Source organism: Ambystoma mexicanum, chromosome 3p, assembly GCF_040938575.1.
Source record: "Ambystoma mexicanum isolate Mex_15411 chromosome 3p, UKY_AmexF1_1, whole genome shotgun sequence".
NCBI lineage: Eukaryota > Metazoa > Chordata > Amphibia > Caudata > Ambystomatidae > Ambystoma > Ambystoma mexicanum.
In genome coordinates, this window is record NC_090925.1 from 998,094,542 (window position 1) to 998,116,818 (window position 22,277).

The 22,277-nt window shown below is 46.7% G+C and overlaps 1 protein-coding gene across 2 annotated transcripts in view; it reads right to left on the reverse strand.

The window, feature by feature from the left end:
* Positions 1-22,277, reverse strand: part of RPN2 (ribophorin II) — a 514,179-nt gene that overhangs the window by 378,711 nt on the left and 113,191 nt on the right. For both annotated transcript variants that reach the window (XM_069652295.1, XM_069652294.1), the window contains exon 4: positions 20,291-20,466. In XM_069652295.1, the coding sequence (XP_069508396.1) occupies positions 20,291-20,466 (176 nt within the window). The remainder of the gene's footprint in view (positions 1-20,290; positions 20,467-22,277) is intronic.

Consider the following 22,277-nt stretch of genomic DNA (forward strand, 5'->3'; position numbering starts at 1 on the left):
AGCGATGTCATGCAAAATTTCGGTGGCTTGACATACGTGTTCGCTGGTCTGGTACTGGCCACATTGGAGTCTTTCTACGGCACAAGGAAGTAAATTTAATAGATACATTTGTTTACCTGGTTTGCCAGGATGATTTCTATGATGTCCTTTTCCAGCAGGGTTTTCACCTTTTCCGGTAGAATGAAGCTCTCCCCTCGTGTCATCGTTCTGTCTCTTGGCAGAGGGTTGGCTGGTTTCTGTAGAAGATGTATACAACATCCCACCACCAAGTGGCTAACACCCAAAGTGATCCACTCCCATGCGTGGGTGAATTAGGAGTTGCATCCTCCTTTTGGAGTAGCATGGGAGGGGACCTGGAGCTGGGAATCATTGCTTGGGTGGGGCGGAGCATCTGGAGGAGGCTTTACCTCTGCTCCTGGACCTTTTGTAGCCTATTTGAAAACTGAATGATGACTGCCCCCGTAATTGGAGGAACGTTGTGGGCCCTGCCCATGGAAGAATGTCCTTGTATTAAAGGCACCCCTTTGGACAAAAGGTTTGTTGGAAAGTTGTCCGAGAGATTTGAGGGCTTCATATTCCTCTTTGGCATCCTCAACTGAGAATGCCACCTTTCTGCCAAAGGTATACATCTTCTTGCTTCCTTTATCAGGTGGGCCCTCTGCAGAGGTCAGAGGCGTGCCTGCTCTCTTCCTTGTTGTGGCGACAACCAAGGAGTCAGGTTTGAGTTGACCCTGATGTACAGTGGGTCGGTAGGGGCCGGCCTGAACACCTTCGCGATGCCAATTTGGTGTAAGGAGGGAAGATTGCATGTGTGTCTGGACTGATTGCAGGAGGGGCTTAAACTGTAGCAGATTTCTTGCCTCCCAGAATGTCCTCTATAAACTCCTTGTCAAGTTGTGCCTCCTGGGTGTCAATTTTAAAATGCTAGGCAGTGCCTAAGGAGCATCTCATTATACTGGAGCTGATTGTCAATCAGTGAATCAGCCACCGGCTGATCTCGATTATCTGTGGACTGGAGGAGGTAGATATCGTCATCGTAACACTAGTCCCGACGATACGGGTCTCCCTGGGGCTAGGATCTTGAGAACCGGAGGGGTCTACAATGTAGATATCGTTATAGGGATAATAGGGCTGTGAAATGGCACAGGTTTGGCTGGAGGTGATGGACTGAGAGGTATCTAAACGGGCACCTTACAGGTGGTTCATCACTGGCTGCCCCTCCTTTCTGTAACAAGCCCTGGGGGCTTATACATTCTTCAGGGGGGGCGGTCCAGGAAGTCCACAAAACAGGTAATCCTCCTCATGACCATATCAACACTCTCTGGTGTCCACTCAGTTGACTTTGGAGAGGCTAGTTAGGAGTGTCCTGCAAGGGTGTAAGTTCCTTGTGATGTATGGCCCCTAAAAGGGTGTCTTTGGAGGGAACATAGCTGCTATTTTGGGTGGTAGAGGGCTGGGAGGGTAGGGGTGAAGAATATTTTGGCGTCTGACATCTTGGACCACAAAAGTGTGACCGGGACATGCTTTTTAATGAGTTACCTCATTTTGGACGTGTTAGAAAGGCATGTGTCGATGCCATTCGGCACGGGAAAGGAGCATCTTTTTAGGCGCAGGGTCTGAAAAGGACCTGGTCGGCAGTTGTTGGAGACCTGTTGTGCGGCGAATGCAAGCGCGATGGTCGAGAGGACAGGGGCGACTTGGAGGATCTCTCCTTAGACACTGAGCGGCTATGAAGGGCCGACAATGTCATTGACGTTTGGCCGTGGGGTGTGTGTTTAGTGTGGTGGGAGTGCCTTTGCAGCTGGGCAATTTTTCCATCACAGGACCGCTGGCCTGCTTGCTACATGGGATTCCTTCTGAACACAATCGTCTTTGGCCTCACTTAGGACGTCGATGCTGGATTCGCCCGCCACGTCTATGGAAGCTTCCCAGCACTCAATTCAACGGTCCTTGATAGTTTTAGGGCTGAATAGTTTGCAGGACTTGCAAGTCTTTTCAGGGTAATCCCTTGGCAGAGAATGATTGCACATTTTGTGCGCGTCTTTCCAGGAAGGGCAGAACTTAAATGGTGTGTTCTCCATAGAAAGCGAAAAAGGCAGCGCAGCGATTAAAAGGAAGCTAAGGGGTCACAAGATGCATTCTCTAGCAGTAAAGACGTGAAAGAACCTCCCCCTGCTCTCTTGAATAATGGGCTGAGGCCCAGTGAAGACCCCAGTCTTTGATCGGTGTTTGGGAGATTTTCATTTTTATGCTTCATTCCTTCTTCTAGTGAGACCCCCAGCACTTTTGCTGGATTTCTGGACTGTTCCTGAATGAGTGGAGCAGTTTTCCACTCATTCATTCTTAAGGGATCTGTAATTTGTAACGCTGTTCTTTGCGTTTTACTGTCCTATGGAGTCTACTTTCTCTATCTCTTTTTAAGGCATATGTATTTTTCTATTGCAGCACACAGCTCCTTTTGGGCAGGGTTGCTGGGGACCCTCTGGGTCCTTGTTAGGGGAGTTTTCCTAAAGTCCTACTGGTAGTAAGACTTTAGTAAGCTAGTCCAGTGATTTGTAGATATCCAACTCTTAAAGTCAGTCTGTACTAGCTCAGGACCTTGGTAGAGTGGCAGAGCAGTCGGGCTCATTTTAAGAGGAAGATGTGCGCTGTAGGCAAGTACACTGAACCTTAGACATGCACACCAAAGAAACTCTTACACATATAATTTATATAAAATGATATATATATATATATATATATATACACACACACACACACACACACACCAGAAACACTTGCACTTCAAAAGGTGTGTGTGTGTGTGTGTGTGTGTTTTCGCGGTTACATTTGTAGCAACATTAGATAGGGCAAAGACAAGGTTATCATATTATCGGTTATTACGCACACCTGCGGTTACTAACAGTTTATACGGTAGTACATTTACTCTGCAAACACATGACATGCATTACTTACCATAAAAGCATTTCTGATTATTGGAACTGCTTAGATTCACATGCTGTGCATATAGTCCGACATCCAGTGGTCACCGCGGAGTATTCCATCTTGTCTTTCGAGAATCGAAAGGGGGCGTTGAAATGGGCGTGTCTGTGACACTAACCCTGACGTGACGTGTAGTGTACCCAAAATCCCTCACGCGTCGAGGTCCCTCTGATTGTATTTTTTTCTGCCGTGAGGGAGCCTATGACTACCGTGAGTGAGTTCAGAAAAGAGAAAGTAGTAAGACGTCCATGTTCCTTCCATCCGAGCGGGGAGGAACGGTGGGCGCATGTGAATCTAAGCAGATACAATCACCAGAAACGCTTTTACGTTAAGTAATGCATGGCTTCAGATGCTTGTTTATAGAATCACACGCGAGCAGTACCCGGAGCTGGGATTAGATAAGAAACAGAAAAAAGAAGTCCTAGTACTGCTTGTCCCACCTGAGAATCAGACCTAGAATGAGTCTCTAGGCAATAGTGTTTTGTAAAGGTGTGTTCAGAACTCCAGGTTACCGCTTGCAAATGGACTCTAGGGGAACATTTGCAATGAATGCTATGGAAGCCCAAGTGCCTCGAGTAGAATGTGCTCTAAGCTTGAAGGGCAGTTCTCTCTTAGCAAGAGTATAACGGAGTGTGATGCATTTGACAATCCATTTAGAGATAGTAGATTTGGAGACAGGGTCTCACTCTCTACCTGCTGCCACTAAAATGAAAAACTGATTTGTTTTTCTTAGTGGTCGAGTTATATTCATGTAAAACATGACTGCTCTGCGTACATCCAGTGTGTGCAGGCTTCTTTCTCCCATGTTTGAGTGGTTCTGAAAGAACGTTGGTAGTTCTTATTAGGGAGAATTCTCAAAATTGTGCCAATTCCCTCCACCTTGGAGACCACCCAGCAACTTTGCTGTATTTTGAGGACTTGATTTTTTTATCCTGGAGAGAGTGAGGCCCTTTTTTCTCCACACTCTCATGTATTTTGATGTGTGTTTTTATCTCTGTTTTTCTTTTGGTTGTGAGTCTAACCAACTCCATAGGCATCTTGTCACAGCACCTTCAGTGCAGCGGCACAGGGAAGTCTTCCAGACTTCCCAAGGTTTAAATACCTTCTCTGGATCAACTCCTGTTTGCCAGAGCAGTGGAGTGACATTGACCTCCCTTAGCCCTGTAAAATTCTAGTCCCAGCACACTAATTTTACAATAGAGTGCTGGAGGGGTTACTTAGGATCCCCTATGTCTAGTTACTCATGTAACAGTCAAATGTTACTCCCCCCCCCCCCCCAAAGGAATGGCTAGTGGCAGTGGTTTTACAATGAACTACCATGATTTACCCAGACCGCAAACTGTTCGCAACTCCGGTAACGTTAAATCGCAGGAGCCATGTTTTTCAAGATGGTGCCTGAGCCTCAGTTGTTAAAACGGTGCCCGGTCTTATTTCACCATTTCTTTGTGGCAAGGTCCTTCGAGTCTCTCTGCGCGCCAAACCAGGTTTGGTCTCTTTGTTCATTCGCCTTTGGCGGGCTTCAGGAGTGAAACCCGTCTCTGGCGCCTGAGTGTCTGGGGTGGGCAGGAATTGAGGGAGGTGCCCGAAACTCCCTGTGCTTAGTCTCCTAGGAGACCCAAATGCACTCTCTGGTGATTGGCTGGCTGACTGTCCGGCAAGGACAGCCACACTGCTGGGTGAGTGACAGCTAGTGGGAGAGAACTGAATAAAAGGCAAGTCCTTAGGCTTGGAAAGCAGAGTTGACCACTAGACGAAGGAACTGAAGAAGAGCTTGAATAGGACGGCTGATGCAACTCCTGGACTGTTGGTTTTCCTGGTGAAGCCTTGCTGCATGTCCAAATCGCCAAGTTTGCATCGACAGAGAAGCCCTGCAAAGGACGACTTCTCCCTTTGAGTTGGTAGGACCAATCAACTCCCAAGTAAGCCACCTGGACACCCATCTCAGCTGGTTGAATTTCCTCACAGTTGCTGCAGGAAACCGTAGAGCCAGGAAGAGGGACACCAGATTGTGTGCCTTGCTTGTAAACTGGCCTAAAGCTTTTGGAAGATCCTCTGAAGCAGGACTGACCAAGCCTGACCCCCCCCCCCCCCCTCAGTTGAGTGCGGGACCTCAGATGTGAGGAAAGTCCACCTTGACAGCCAGCAACCGCGCTTATTGCCATTTGCTGTACCACAAGGAGCTGAAACACGAAACAGTCACTGAAATTAAAGTTTGCCGGTTGCCAGCTTTGACAGTGCCAGTGCAGGAGTCCCCCCCCCACCCCTCCGACGACCTCCCTCTTGTCCCCACGACAGAGACCCAGGAACAGTGAGATCTGCAGAGCTGCAAAGGAACAGAAGTCTTCAGCTGCATCTTTTTCTTCTTTACTAAGCTACTGTAAACTAGCCTAAGATAACTTACCTCTTACCGTGGAAGTGCTTGTAACTTTTGCAACTCACAAGTCTAATTAGCTTGTGGCCCTACATTTGAATCTATATTTCTTCAGACTCCTAAGAACTTGTGCAAAGACTTTTCCATTACTTACCAGAAGTGCTTTATCCTATCCAAGACTGAAGTGTTGCATCCTATACAAAGACTTTGGCCTACTGACTTTGGCTTAGTCTACTGAATTGAATGACTCTTCTCTTGCTATCTGAAAGTATTTGCCCTGCTTATGTATATTTGTACATTCTTGTGTTCTAATAACCTTTGCCTTTTACTTACCTTTAAAGAGTATTCTGTATGCCAACAGTAAGGTATTAATGTCCCCAGCACCCTTGTCATTGAAGTCACCTGTGGGTGCAGGTTGTGTCTGTGGGCCATCCCAAAAGGGCCTTGTCTGATTCAGAAACTCAGAGTATATAGTAGTGTAGTGCATCTGTGTGTTCCTAGTATATTGCTCCCTTCTGAAGAAGGCTTTATAACTGACTGATAAATTGTTTATGCAAGAAACCTGGAGTGTAAGAGTTTATTTGAATACCTGTAACTGTGAATCTTTGTGTAACTCCACTACTGCTCACATTTCCCCTCTTGAGATAAGCCTGGCTGCTCAACACGCAACCAAAACTGTGTAGTACAACCTTATACCATAGATTGGGTTTCCTATACCTGTAGTCATAGTTGCTTGTAGTGTTCCCAGAGGGTACTCCATTCAAACCTTGCCTAACAGTCAAACCTTGCCTAACAGTTCTATGGATTGGTTCACATGGAACTTTTAAATGAATTTCGGCGCAAACCTAGGGCGAGTGCGCAGAACCACCTTATCTTGGTCAACTGTTACAAAGGGGTCTAGGACTGAGAGCGCTTGTAGTTCACTGACTCTCCTAATGGAAGTAATGGCTATTAGAAATGCAGTTTTGTAGGCGAGATCTTTGAGACTTGATTTATGCATGGGCTCGAAAGGAGACCCCATAAGTCTAGTCAACACCACGTTTATGTCCAATCCGGGAGCTGGATTAGAAATGGGAGGGTGAATTATTTTTACTCCCTCCATGAAAGCCTTAATAACTGGTATCTTCCACCACAACCCTGTTGTGATGTGGTGTAGGCTGAAAGAGCAGCTCAGTGAACTTTTAGCGAATTAAAGACTAGGCCTGAGTCAAGTAAATGAGTCGGGTACAAAACGATGTGTAGGAGAGCAGTCAATGGGGTTGATGCTCAGAGTTGCACCAGATAACAAACATTTTCCACTTATTGGAATAGCAATATCGTGCGTTAGGTTTTCTTGCCTCCCAGAGTATGTCCATACATCTCTGAGGGAGTTGCAGGTGCCCGAACTCTATGACCTCAGGAGCCAGGCCGTTAAGTTCAATGTTTGCGGGCATGGGTGAAGTGTCTCCCCCTTGTCTTGCGACAACATGTTGTATGGGCAGAGCAGTTTCATCGGAAGAGATGGGGACATCACCATCAGATGAGCGAACCAGGGTTGGCAGGCCCACATGGAAGGCACCAATATTATTGTGACTGGTTCCTGGTGCATCTGGTGCACTATCTTGTTGAGTAGGGGATTCGAGGGGGTGGAGGGGAGAGGAGGAAGCTTAAACACATTTCCCTGACCATGTTATCCAGAGTCCGTTCCCCTTGGAACGTTTCTGGGGGTACCTGGAGGCGTAATCTTGGCATTGAGTGTTCTCCAGAGTTGCAAACAAGTCGATCTCTGGGAAGCCCCATTCTGCGAAAACGTTGGAGACGGTGTCTGTGTAATCGCCATTCATACTCCATGGGTAATGGGAAATCTCTGCTGACTATGTCTGCCACCCCTGGATCATGTTGTGACAACAGGAACATGTGTTTGAGAGCCCACTTCCAAATGTTCTGGGACAGTTTGGACAGCTCTGGAGAGCGAGTGCCCCTTTGTTAGTTCAGATAGTACATGGCCGTGGTGCTGTCTGTGAGGATCAGGACCGTCTTTCCCTGCAGTAGTGTCTGGAAAGCTTTAAGTGCTTTGAATATTGCCAATAAGTCCAACAGGTTTATGTGGTTGGATGCTATGTCCGACGACCAAACTCTGCGCTGTTTGTTGAAGCAGGTGAGCTCCCCACCCTGTGAGAGGTGCGTCTGTAGTTCGAGTGGCCTCCACTGCGGGGGTGGTGAAGGATTTCCCCTTCAAGAGGTTCTCCCTCGACCACCACCGTAGCAAGAGAACGAGGGCTGGCGAGACAACCACTAGATCGTCCCATTGTCCGCTGGCCTGACACCACTGGCTGATGAGCCACTCCTGCTTTGGACGCAAGCGAGGAACCAAATCAATGCATGACGCCATCGTTCCCAACAGTCTCATAGCTTTGCGTTCTGTCACCTCTCAACTGGCTACATATTGAGGGATTTGAAACAGCATGTTTTGGACCCTCTTATTGGAGGGGAAGAGGAGGTTGTCCTTTGTTCGAATTAGAGCCCCTAGGAACTGTTTGACCTGGCTGGGGTCTAGGCTGGATTTCTTTTCGTTGATCGAGAATCCTAGACTGAATAACAGATCTCTAGTCTTTTGGATATTTGACAGGCAGGTTTTTTTAGGAATACCCTGTTATGAGCAGAGTCATCGAGGGAAGGATAAACTGGGATGATTGCCTGTGCAGGTGTGCTGCTGCTGCTGCTGCCACTGCCAGTACCTTTGTAAATACCCTTGGTGCAGAAGCTATGCCTAAGAGAAGTACTTTGAACTGATAGTGCTTGTCTTGAATCTGAGGTATCTTCTGTGCACCAGTAACATGAAATATGAAAGTATGCATCTTTCATGTCCAATGTTGACATGTAATCCCCCTGTGTGAGCAGGGGAATTACTCATTGCAGAGTGACCATATGAAACTTTTGGGGCTTCACAAATTTGTTCGCTGGGCGCAGATCTAGTACAGGGCGCATGGTGAGATCCTTTTTGGGTACAAGGAAGTACACTGAATAAATACCCTCATTTACCTGTGGTATCTGCAGGCGCTGCAACAGATAAGGCGGCTGGCCCAAGTACAAAGGATTACTATAGTCCAGTGAACCAGCAACCAGAGACGAAACCCCCAGTGGGCGAAGTCCCACGGGAAGAAAGGGAAGAGTGTGGAGCTTAAAGTAGACCCCTTGACAAACTGAGCTTATCTGAGGGAGCAGGGAAAAAGGAAGCAGAGAACTTAAACCCAAGATGTTGGACTACAGCAACCAGCTGTGGCACAGGGACCAGCTCGGGCAGCCAAAAATCAGCCGACTTGAGAGAAGTCTCAGGTGGGACCCCGACGACCAAGACCTTGGTCTTGTCGCCATCGAGCCGGAGCCCAATCAGACCAAGATTACCAAAAGGCAGTGTGCCAGTGCTCCACTGTCTATGGCTGCACCAAATCAAGGTGCATCAGAATCTGGGTGTCGGCATAGGAATAACACTGAAACCCAAACCTGCCCATCAACGAGATTAAAGGCAAAATATAAATATTGAAGAGAAGGGGATAAAGAGCAGATTCCTGTACTTATACTTTGCAGGAATCCCAGGGGTCTTCCTCAACATTAATAACAGGGAGATCTAGTTTAAAATTATCCAAAGAATGAATGACACCCCGGCAATGATGCATAAGATGGGATTGATTTACTCACCAACATGCTGGCGTCGCTGTGGGGGCTTGGGCTCCATGGGCCACATTCTTTGGTCTTGTACCCAAATAACCTCATATTGGCACATGGTGCATCGATAAATCTCACACATAGGCGACACTAGGCTCACGTTGGACCCGGGCCCCATGCCATTTGGTGCAGGTAGCGATGACTGGCACAACGACACACTTAAATGAAGGCTTAAGCAGATAATGATTTTCACTGCATGCACGCTCATAATACTTCACTTGAAATCTGTCCCCACCCACTAAAACACTATGGTCAACCCAACTTGCTAAAGTTTGTGCATTGGAATGCAGTGAATACAAACGCCAATCTAGCTCCACCCAGGCAGATCTCTTCTGGGAATTGATGAATCCCTATATCTAATAAGGCCAAGGTATGTGAAGTAGATGTGGATCAGGGTCCGGCCCACGCAGAAGCTACAGGGAGGCGGAGGCATCGGAATCTGGACTGTGCCTCGCCTATCAAGGATGTGCAAGTACGAAGATACTGCTCTAAGTGAGGGAAATGGATCATATAATCCAGTGTTTGCATGGGACGATAACTGTCGGTTGGCGGGGAGACAGGCGAGAGCTGTAGTATAACCCGCTCATTGCTGAGGGTGCGGAACCCGGGGTATTACCCAAACACCTCATGTGCAACGCAGTGATAACAAGACTTCTCCTTATTGCCACATTAAAAAAAATAATAAATTTAAAAAAGTGATAACATGGACAGATGGACCTCCCACGTTCCAGCGGAACATTGAACATTGCATTTAATGTCTATTATAATTAGTAGTAAGAAGATTGCGGAGAGCGTATACGGGGGCGGGTTGTAGTTTGTATTATGGTTCGTACTATCCACCAATTGGGTTGTGGTATGTCGCTGCATAACTTATGGTACTGTGCCAACTGGTAAAAACAGTTCAAACCAAAAAAAAAGTTCAAGTTGAAGGTGCAGAACAGAAAGACATAAAACTTATGCCAAACGAAGGGCTCCACCATTCCATTATGGTTCCTTTGTTTATTCAGTATTTTATCCAGCACCTCTGGATGAAGGTCAATAGTGTTCCACAAATGGTGAGAAGGGAAGGGCCATCTCCTCTCCTGCATATCACTCTTCTCACAATATTTCACCATAATGTGTGGATTTATTGGGCCCCACTGACACTCACCTGACAATAATCCTTGACTGATCATCTATGTACATTGATTAAGGGTTGGCAAACCTCTTAGTTCCCAGTTCACTATAACTAGGGTGGCCTAAAATCTGTCCACCAGGCCAGATTCTAGAAATCCATGTTAACAGTCATGCGATTGGGGTTGGATGATCCCCCAGAGGGCAGCCACAGAGATTTAAGTGTTCCCGCACTAGTACCCCCATTGGAATACTTATCCTGCGGGCATACCACAGCCAAATTTAATTTTAAAATAATAAAAATAAACCAGATGAGTAAACTAAAAACTAGACATAATTGGTTATTCCTTTTCTGCTAAATGTTCTTGGGGGGGATGGTAGAAATCATTATTCCAACTCCAGCTCTGGATACTCGAACACTGCAGGTGAAGCTACATAAAGACCCACTGATGTCAGGTTGAATTTTTGAGAGAATAAGTAAAATACGAACGAAGCATCTCAGTGATAGGTCAATCCAATATTTTGCAATTTATACTGGCATGGACTACATGTGGTTTCTCATCACCCCTCCTGACTGTCCCCTCCCCCACCCCCCACCCTCGACCTCACTCATCCCTCCCGACCTCCCCCATCCCTGCCAACATGGTTAGCTCTTCTAGGTTTGTCTCTGTGAGCCAAACCTATGCTTTTACACCTAACATGTATGTGGGCTGCTTGTCTTTACTGCACAGAAACCTATATTACGCCTACCTGCATAAATTTTCCTCTTGCACAAGAGACGCACCGTTTGTTTTCTTTCTTGTACTCGTCAAATACAATGCATCTTTTCCATTGATGGATACATGGGAGGGGGGGGGGTTCCCCTCGGCAGCATTCCTGGAGGTAACGAAGTAACACCCACGGTTTGGGTTGTTACAAGGTTTCCTCTTTTTGCTTAAAGCAAACCGGTTTAACTATTCCAGCTGGAAATTGGGTCTGACTAGTGGAGTTTTCTAGCTCTAAAGCACAATGAGCTGCTTACATCTCATCTTGCCTGGCACATGGGGCTTTGGTTCCCTGAAAAGGGCGTCTCGGAGGGCCTAATGTGACAGGCATCCACCCTCTAAGGGCTGCCTTGCCACAGCAGGTATAACTAAAAGCCTTCAAACAAGTGAGTGGATAGAACCAGGAGCTCAAGGAGTGTACTGCTCTCCAGCAAGCCTCCCGGTGGCCAAATTTCCATGAATCAAACCCAAATACATATTTTTCAGACCATTAAACACCTCCACTCATATGTAGACTTGCAAGTGTTGAAGAATATCCCCAGGCATGCTCGAGCTGAGTGAAGAAACGCTGTGAGCTGGTTTAGGCGGTAGCAGAGAGCGCAGTGCATACAGCATGAATGGGTACATTTGGCAGGAGAAGAAACCTGCAAAGGGATTGTGAAGTGCACTGCAAGCAGGACACTAGTTGAAAAGGTAATTTCCGTCAGTTCTGCGTAGAAGTTACAATGTGCCTAATACTCTGTACATTTCTCCAAACCCTATAACACAGTTGAAAACACAATCTCTAGTGATCAATGTATAGATAGTTTAGTAACAGATCAAGTGACTTTAAGATGCTGCATGGACAAACTCAATGGCTCAAATCAAACGGACAAGTCTGATTACCAGAAGAGACGCAGCAGGGTGTCAACCCTCTAAAATGAGCCCTGAGCTGCAGACTACTTGATTTATAACGTGCTTAATACCCAGGTTTCTAAAAAGAGTACCCGGGGATGGAACCTGTTGCTCCTCATCGCCTTGCTTCCAAGGCGAGCGCGTGGCCCCCGAGCTATCCCACTGAGACTCAAATTTCAAACCCTTTTTTCTCAGTCCAAAAACTAAATAGACAGGTGAATCTAGTATCACCGCAGTAACCTCTAGTTGGCATGGTAGTTAAGCTCCCATCCCTAGTAGTGTTTGCAGTTTAACCAGAGATCAGCCATCAAACATAGGGAAACTGTTTTCCTGATTCTGCATGAAGAAAAAGGTATTGGGGCGATATGACCCCTTGTTTTAATGAGGCCTTTCATTTCTGGCAAAATAACTTTTCAAATGAGGAACTAGTCATCCAATGAGTTACAAGCACTGACATTTTGAGGGGCTGCTGCAGCAATCTCTTCGAAGAACTAGACCTTGATCTCACCGAAATATGGTTCATGACCAGCTCTGTCAGAAGCTTTGACACTCTCCTCACTGATGGCTATAAGATACTCTCCACGCCCAGATCCAACCGTTCTGGCAGGGGTGTAGCCTTGATCTTCCTGGAGTGGATTCCTGCCTCTATCATTCCTGCGCAGGCTTACTCCTCCTTTGAATGCTTGGTCTGTAGTCTCTCTCTCCTGGCCACTCTTTCACAGTGGCTACTACCTACCAGCCACCTGGTCCGATCACCTCCTTCCTCTCCGAGTGAGCTGACCTCTCTTCCTCCCTCCTGGCCTCAACCACTGAACTCCCTCTCCTTGGAGACTTCAACATCCACCTGGATACTTCATGTCCTGCCACTGGACTCTTCCATGACCTCTGCGATTCCCTCCCTCTATTCGTCCCTCTGGCCCGACTCACTCTGCAGGGCACACTCTTGATGCTATGATCTCCTCAGACCTCCCCAACTCTCTCACCACTCTTCTCTCCTGGAGTGACCACTTTCTCATCTCCTCGCTCTCCCTACCACTCAGGCCAAGCCTACCCCCATACTGTCAACCACCTTCTCAGTCATTCGACCCATGAAGCGTGTGCGTCAGCTGAGGCGTTGGCCGCATCCTTTCTCCCCCTGCTGTCTGACATACAGCCTGACACAGCCCTTTCCATGCGCCACTCTGCTATCTCGAACACTCTCGTTTTACTTGTCCCAGTTACGAGGATCCGCATGAAGCCAAAAATCAAGTGCAACTTCTGGTAAGACTCTGACCTCGTCATCCTTAAATGCAAATGCAGGGTGGCTGAGAAAATGGTTGGCTTCTTGTACACCCTCTGACAAACTGGGCTGCCGCCTGCTCCAAAGGCAATTCCGACTCTCTCTCCTCACCAAGAAGAGATCTCACATCCAGGCCTGCGTTTCTGCTGCATCTAACAACTCAGCCAAACTCTTTAAAATCTGCGAGGAGCTGGACAATCCTGCAGCAGTCTCTACCTCTCCTGTCCCCTCCCAGGCTCTCTGCACGGCCCTGGCTTCTGACTTCACCCATAAAACTCAGGGCATCATGTCCACCCTTGCTACACCTCCTGCTCATCTCCCTCCTGCCACCCGGCTCCCTTCTCTGCCGTTCCGCTCTTCTCTCCTGATGAGGTATCTAGACAAGTCCGATCTATGAAAAAAACATCTAAACAAGTTCTTCCCTGTTCTTCCAAAACATCAAGGACCACAGACACCCTTGCCCCTACTCTGGCTGACTTCTGTAACCATTGCTTCCCTTCCCCTCTGAAGCACTCCCTTGTGCACACTTCTCAAAAAGCCCCCAGGTGACCCCTCCTTTCAGGCTAATTATCGGCCAATCTCCATCGCTCCTTTCCTGGACAAGCTCCTGGAAAAACTGGCCATCTCCTAGCTTAATCACCACAACGAATCTGTTGGCTGTCTCCATGACCATCAATCTGGTTTCAGAGCAGTCAGAAGCACGGAAACTGCTCTCCTGAAGATCCATGAAGACTTGCTCTCCAACCTTGACTCGCCCCTCTGTCTTCATCCTACTCGATCTCTCCTCTGCCTTTGATACCGTTAACCATACCATCCTGCTCAACCAACTCCGTGATAATCTCGGTATCACTGATCAGGCTCTGGCATGGTTAACCTCTTTCCTGTTGGATCGACCCTCCGAGGTCCAACTTGGGTCCTTCCTCTGCTCCATCTTTCGCTCTACCTGTGGTGTTCCCCGGGGGTCTAACCTCTCCGTGGATATTCAACCAATACCTATCACCTGTCGCCCACTGCATTCTTGCTTTCTGTCCCAACTTCCAACGCTATGCGGATGACACCGAGCTCGCTTGCAGGCTCCCCACTACCGCATATTCTCCTTCTCTCATCGTGGATTGTCTCCCTGCAATCCAAGAGTGGAGTGCCGCCAATGACCTCTGCCTGAATGCCAGCAAGACGGAGATCCTCCTCATTGGCACACAACACCCTGTTTTCCACTCACTCTCTTGCCGGCCTCCCTTGGCCCTCTCCCTGCTCCCACCTGCGAGGCTAAGAACCTCGGAGTTATCTTCAACTCCACGCCCTCCTTCCTCCCTCACCTCTCTGATGTCTCTAAGAAATCAAACTACCAACTGCACCTCCTGAAGAGTATTCTACCTCTCCTTGCCCCAGACGCTCACTGTCTCCAGAGCCGTGGTACTCTCTAGGTTTGACTATTGTAATAGCCTATTTTTAAATTTGCCTCCCTCTACTCTCCACCCTCTGCAACACATCCAGAACAGGACTGTGAGACTGGTCCTTGGCCTCAAGCCCAGGGATCATCTCTCCAGCACTGAAATCTCTCCATTGGCTCCAAGTGGCTGCAAGGATCAAATTCAGGACCCTCTGCATTATTCACAAGGACTTCTGGGGCCTGGGACCAAAATATCTCCAGCTTTCTCTTCCAAAGTATCTTCCTACTCGAGCCATTTGCTCCTTCACCTCCAACTGCTTTAGGGTCAGGTGTTTTTCCAAGAAGCGAGCTGGACGCAGATCTCTCCTCTGCAGGCAGCTCCCTCTGGAACAACCTCCCAGCATCTGAAACATGAGCAGAACCACCTCCGGTTCCAGAAGCAGCTCAAGACTTTCCTCTTTGATTCCGCCTGCTCTCTTCCTCTTCCCTGCTGATCGCCTGTCTCTGCACTGGTTTACCTGGCCACCCTTTGAAACACAGGCCCAGGTCCCTGTCCTCCCAGCTGTACACCTGTACTGCCTCCCGGCATCCCTGCACTTGGGGCTGTATCTGTAGCCCTACTGCCCCCCCCTACCCGCACTATCCATCACTCGTACTGCACTTAACTTGTGCTGCCACCAGTTGCTGCACTTCTTGTTTCATATGTATGTCCTATGTTCTGCACTTTTCCTCCTCCCTGTTCACTTGGCAATCTCCCCCAAACCCCCACTTTACCTAGGCACTTTGCCCCCTTCCTCTCCCCTGCACCTGCGCGATCTCAATGTCACTGGGCCTAGTAAGATCGTTGTCTTAACCCCCTGGACTGCCCCCCGCCTCATCGCGCTTTGAAACACTTGTGTATGGGAGCGCTATAAATAAAATAAACAGGACAACTGTAAAACGCTAGCTAAAACTTTCAAAAAGCTGTATCCTAACTTGTCAGAGGATTGCACCACACAGCTTTGCGTGCATTAAGCCTGGAACAATATAGAAAGTGCCACTAAACTTAATAGTATTACAAACACGCCCAGTCAACGTCCCTTTTTGAATTTAGAAAACATGGAAAGCAATACTGATATAGATGTTGGCCTATGCGCCGCATGCGATTCTAAGCAGATCCACACGCCTCAGAAATGTTTTTGAGTGTTGTGATTCTAGAAATCCATCTTAACATTCTGCAATAAATGCCCTGTAAATTACCTAAATAAATAATTATTCTCCAGCTTATTCAAGTGTTGTGAATTTAACAATCCCTGCCCATGATCAAATAACTAAACAGATAAATAACTAAGAAAAACTGCTATGGCCCAGTGTTGGAGTAGATTTCCTTTTTTGAGTGAAATTCTCTCCACCTGTGAGTCACCCTGGACTCTTGGTTTTTATCTGTTTCCTGAGTGAGTGGGAACCCGTTTCCACACACACATTCTGTTTCCCCAGTACTTGGAAACCTTTTAATCTCTTTGATACTTTTTCATAGAGTTATGCTTTCCTCCATGTTTTCTGACATCTACATTTTACTATTGCAGTACACAGCACTTTCTGTGCAGTGTTGCTGGAAGCTCTTTGAGCCTTCCTTTTCATTTTACCTGGGTTAACTCCTGTTACCAGGGTATGGGAGACACTTTTGTCCCTTCTGTATTTTATTTTGTGAGATCAGCACACCCTACCTTGTGGAGTGCTGAGGGGAAACAGGGCCTCCCATTTCTGACTGTTGCAGTAGCTGTTACAAGTTCATCCGACAGGCTGATGGCAGTACCTTTTTGCACAACTTTGTGTGGACTTCCACTGCAGGCCGTCTTCGCAGCTGTGTTAGGGGACACAGGGGTCACTCCGAGAGTCACCTAGGGTTGGACTTTTAAAGATTGGCTAAACTCTATAGGCATCTAATTTTTGTATGCTGACACATAGCAGTGCAGTGTCACAGAGAAATCCTTTAGAATTCTCATACAGTTTAAATACCTTTTCTTGTGTGTACTACTTTTCCCAAGAATAGTAAAGTCAAATTGATTTTACTTACCCCTTACTTAGTAGCCCCTTATCCTACCTACTCATGTAACATTTTGTATGTTACCCTCACTACTTTAAAAGGCTGGTGGCAGTGGTTTAATTTTCCTACCGCAGGCTGAATCCTCAGCTGCAGTATAGCAGCCATGGGTGACCATTCTGACAAAATGGCCCCAGTCGTTTTTCGCCATCGTTTGTTTGTGAGGTCTTTCGTGGGTTTTACTCTGTGCGCCAAGCCAGGTTTGAGCCCTTTTTTAGTTTTTCTTTGGCGGGCTTCAGTACTGAAACCCGCCTATGCCTCCAGTGTGTCTGGAAGGGCAGGAAGTGAAGGAGGTTCCCGAAACTCTCCTGTCCTTTGTCTTCAGGAATGCCTGAATGCACCCAGTCCCGATTGGCTGGCTGGCTACTTGTCCTTTCGGGACAACCACCCTGCTGGGAGATTGACAGCCTAGGCTGCGCATGAATGGGAGAAACTTGCTTAAAAGGCAAGGGTTTTGGGACTAGAGGCAGAGTCGACCACTGGGAAGAACACCAGACGAAGAAACCGTGAACAAAGCTTGCTGCATCCTCCTGGACCTTTGAATTGCCCGGTGAAGCCCTGCTGTGCTGAAACTCCTTTTTCTGATCGACAAGAGAAGATGATCTTCCGGGAGGGATGACTTCTTCCCTTGGGTTAGTGGGACCAACTAACCCCGAGATGAACGCCACTGGACCATCTTCCCTGACTGGCTGTACTTCTTTGCTGCTGCAGGAACTGAGTGCCAGGGGTCGAGAAATCTGTAGTCGAGTGCAACGTCTGCAATCAAGCCAGAAACACCAGGAGTCTCCTAAGGACCTTCCAGAAGCAGGACAACCAGAGCTCGAGTCCCCTCACCAGAGTGCAAGACTCGAGGAGTGAAGGAAGCCCAACTGGTGTCCAAGAGCTGAGGTGTTGCTGTTTACCGAGTGCTGAAACCGCAAAGTGCAGCTGATCTGAAAAGAACCTGTAGCTGCCGCCAACATCCGAATAGCAGCCGCAGGAGTCCTCCAAACGTCCTCCCTATTGTCCCTACTACCGAGGCCCAGGATCTGCATCGCTGCAACCAGACAGAAGCCAGCTGGACCACTTCTTCTAACCAAAGGTACTGTTCAGACTTGGGTACTTACCTCAGTATCTTTAGCTTCGCTCTTCTCAGTTGAGACATGCAGTAGCTAATTTGCTACAGTTGATTTCAGCTCTACGCTTCACACGTGTTGCCGGGTTTATAGTCACTGTTTCGACAGTCAAAGTTTCAAAATACAAAAGTTTCGGCAAAGCATCGAAAAAAAAAAGGCTCAAATGCATTTTTTTTTTTTTTTTTTTTTAAATGGGGGGTCCCCCAAATCCCAGTTTTGTTTTTACAAAAATTTACTATACGAAACTAAACTCAACCCTTTAACATTAAAAAAAAAATGCATTCGATTTTTTTTTCGAACCTTTGCATTCAACATTTTTGTGTTTAGGAACTTTAACTGGATAGCGTGTTGCAGCTTGTGACCATACAGTGATTTTTCTTATACAAACTCTACTTTGTGCAAGACTTTGTTATCTAGGAAGTGCCACAGCTCCATAGACTGAGCTCCAGTTGGCGGTCCTGGCTCCATGCAGACTCTTCTAGTCCGCTTGACTTTGATATTTACTGCCCCTCAAAGGTGATAACTTGGTTTTAAACTATTATTGCTGGGAAAGGTTTTGTCTAGACGTCATTGGAAGATTTAAGTGCTTACATGCTCCGAGAACCTGTTTAACCCTTTTCCTTTCTACAAACCTCAGAATCTACACAGTGTACTAGTGATATATAAATGTCATTACTGTCCTAGTTAGTGAAGTCACCTCAAGGTGTAGGAAGTGTGTAAAAAAGTATCTCTAAAGAGTATCTACTAGCTTTGTGTTGATTCTGGAAAAGTATGTTGAAGTATATTTGATTGTCACCTATATTGCCCTTTTTAAAGAATGCTTATTTAAAAACTGATGTTAAATAATTATAACTAAAAACTTAAAGTGTTACTTGGTCAATTGTATTTGCGCATTTCATTGTTACAGCTCTATAGCTCACATTTACCCCTCTTGAGATAAGCCTGGCTGCTCAGTCACACTACCAAATTGTGTAGTACAGTCCTATACCAAAAGGTGGGAGATGATTCAATGTTGTAGTCTATTGTGATATACTTGTGGCAGCGCTGCAGGTAAGATTTTGAACATTTTACTATGTTTTGAGGGCGAGAGTATATCTCATTTAAAGATTAATATTCCCAATGAGGTTTTTAGGCACCCAAAAAAAAAAAAATAATAAATAAAAAAAGTGATCACTTAAAATTCACGCAAATAAAAATATACATTTTACTTCCAATTTCTTCTTCAGATCAGGTAGTAATAGGGTCCCTTCCTGTTGTGTCGCTCTGAACGTATCTCGATTTGTATCACTTACTAGACTCACTAGATATAAAATACGGGAGGGAACAACGTGGTTTGCTCAGTAGAGTAACTGCTGAACACGAAATAACGGAAGCATCATGTCAAGAATTACCAGTCTATCTCAAAGATTCTATTAAATATCTGTGTGGCCAACTGGAAGCATTCCGGGAAATAGGATGGTCCCGTAAACTGAAATTGCAGAGAAGTAGCTCCAGCAAAGAAATGATGCAGGCATCATTGGTATACATTCGAATAGCCCCAGTTGAGCGGGCGGGGGGGGGGCAAACATCTTACTGTGCAGAAGGTAAATGCTGGTGCTCATCCAAGTGGTATTACAATCACTTGCTTTACAGCTGAAGAAATGTCTTGAAGTTGAGCAATAAGCCCTAGTATTTCAGTATCCAAGATAGTTTTCACAAAGAGGAGGACAACCCAGGTTTCAGACAGACTTATACCCTTTCTTCCGAAATTGCATAACAAGCAAAGGGGTCATGGTGGTACAGTAAACAGTTTTAGTATTCATGCGTGGTCTTTCATTTTGTGTTCTTCAGGCTATTCTAATGAAATGCTAGACTCAAACTAAATTGGTGTGAAGAACAGAAAAAGACATGCTCATGGTAAGCAGGTAACGACGAAACATTATACCCATGTATATGCAGGTGCGGGGTGATGTGTGCATACAAAAGAGTGCTCCTAGATCTGTCAATTCACAAATGTGTCCACACATCTATGCAAAAGCTCATACACATGCATGAATGCACATACACACCCTTGCACACGCTTGTGCAAGCACTCAGACACCCATGCAATTCACCTCAGCGCATGCGCTCACAAATGCATGTGCTACTACTTCTCTACATGCACACATCTTCAGGCACGGGCACACATGCATTGTGGCATCTAGAAACATGCACAAACCTGCATGCAGACACAAACATCCCCCTCCATATGGATACAAATCTGCTTGTGTGTGCACACGCATCCATTAAGGAGGTTGAACACAGATATAGTAGACCGAGATAGATATTAATTTTAGTTATATTTTCTATGGTGTAGTGAATTCAATGTTTACTCCATGTGTTTACTCTCATGTCGTGGTTCTAATGATCAATCTATTCTTGGAACATTGTAATTCATACTATTAACATTCACCATAGCGCAATTGCTAAATGCTTTAAAAAGAAAACATATGCATGCTACCACTCCTTTAAGATGGGAGCCCGAGATGAAAATTCAAATATCCAAAACATTTTATCATGTGTACAAGATCACAGATGACTTTGGTTTTGTAGTCTCACAAGAGGTTCAAACTTACGCCAAGACATTCTCTTCCTTGCTAAGACGAGCAGTAAGTGCACCGACTACTTCCTGTGAGGCAAGCGGAAGCTTAAAGCCACTAAGGGCACCCACAGCATGGTAGATCTGTGCAACTGAGGAATCCTCACTCACAGCAGCAAGAAGAAAGTCCCTGGTCTCATTGGTAATGTCAATCTGTGGAGCAAAAACAAAATAATTAGTAAACAACTACAACATTCTACTAAACCCAATCGCTCCAACTTTTATGCATTACCATTAATAAGGTGCAGGAGCTATCAGAACATACTTCCCCCCCCTTTAGTGCATGTCAAAAGGTGCAAATGTTAGCTTTTAGCTATAAGAGGTACAAGTTATAGTTAACTGCATCATTACACTTCACATAATAATGCAGAAACTGTGGAAAATGCACCTGTACACGCGTTGGCACATCTTTGCTTGAACCCACATATCCCTTTCCTCATATTCTTGGGAACGCAAGTGAGCATGTTGCCAACATTCTGTATTATTGCCTGTGCATATAGGGTCTGCATTCACTACACAGGATAAGAATTGAGTACTAACGGAGAACTGCTGTCTGAGCTCTTTGCTGCTTAATTTCCATCCAACCTATGGAAGCACAGCATAACATTAGCCGCTCAGCGACACTAAATTGAATCAACTGATCTTGTTCAAGATGCGTGTACCACAAACTGCTCTTCAAATGCTCTCGTCCAATGCACCACAACATTCTAGGCCATACGAGAGAAGGCCAGGAGAAAAGGCCTCTTGTGCTCTTTGCAGCTCTGCTGCAAGCACGTTTCCCCACACGCCAGCTGGATGCTGCATCAGCTGTTTTCCTTTTATTCGGAACAACCGTGTGTTCCAAGGAAATCCCTGCCGCGTGGAGAGGCCCCAAAATGGATGCCGGTGCCATGGAGGCATCCACATCAACCACTGCTGCCGCGCAGTTCACCGCCGCAGGCCCAGGTTCCCATTCGCTGTGTCCGCCTGCCCGTTCCTCCCCTCCTGCTTTAAATGGAGGGGGAGAGGGCCGACGAGAGAAGGCCAGGAGAAAAGGCCTCCTGTGCTCTTCGCTGCTCGTCTGCCGTTTGCCCAAAACCTATGCCGCACCCAGAAGGTAAGAAGCACCACCCTTGCAAGCTTCTCTCTAACCCATGCACCACCTCAAGGCATTTCAGGTTGCGCACCCGTACTTTGTAAGCCGCCATCAGCTCACAGCCCATTCCCACGAGCACCCGTAATACACGGCTATGCTTGCGTACTGTACAACCCTCTACTCGCTGATAAGGCCAGGCACCCCCGCAAAACCTCAAAGCCTGCATCCACTTCAAGTACTACCAACACAGCCACCAATAAAGTACTTAACTTTTCGTACAATTATACCGACTCCATAACCAATGTGATTACAAATGTGTCCTCCACCACTGAAAATGAGCCCCCCCCAGTGTAAAATCTGTGATGTGCAATTCTTCTACCACCATTTTGAATGCTAGTGTGCCAAATGCTATGCCACCTGTGTCTACCACCTCTGAAAATGAGCCCCCCAGTGTAAAATCTGGGTTGTGCATCTCCCCTAACACCCATAGCTCAACCCCCCTCCACCAAACCCTCTCTCATCATGAACCCCACCCCCCCAGCCACTACTGAACCCCACCTGAAATGCGCCATGATTAACACTAGGTCCATCAATGCCCACGCCCTAGACATCCACGACCTCCTAACCTCCCACGACCTAGATCTACTCATGATCTCAGAAACATGGCTACATGAGGCCTCTGGCCCGGCGCTCTGCCTTGCCCTACCCCCTGGCTATTCCATAACTAGACAAGATCGCCTCTCCAAAGGTGGAGGTGTAGCAATTATTGCCAGAGACTCCCGCTCTATCAGAACGGTAGAGAAACCCCTGGCCAACAATAACAGCGACCACCTCCAAGTCAAAATAACCCTCTCTCCCCACTGCACCATTATTGTGCACACGGTCTACC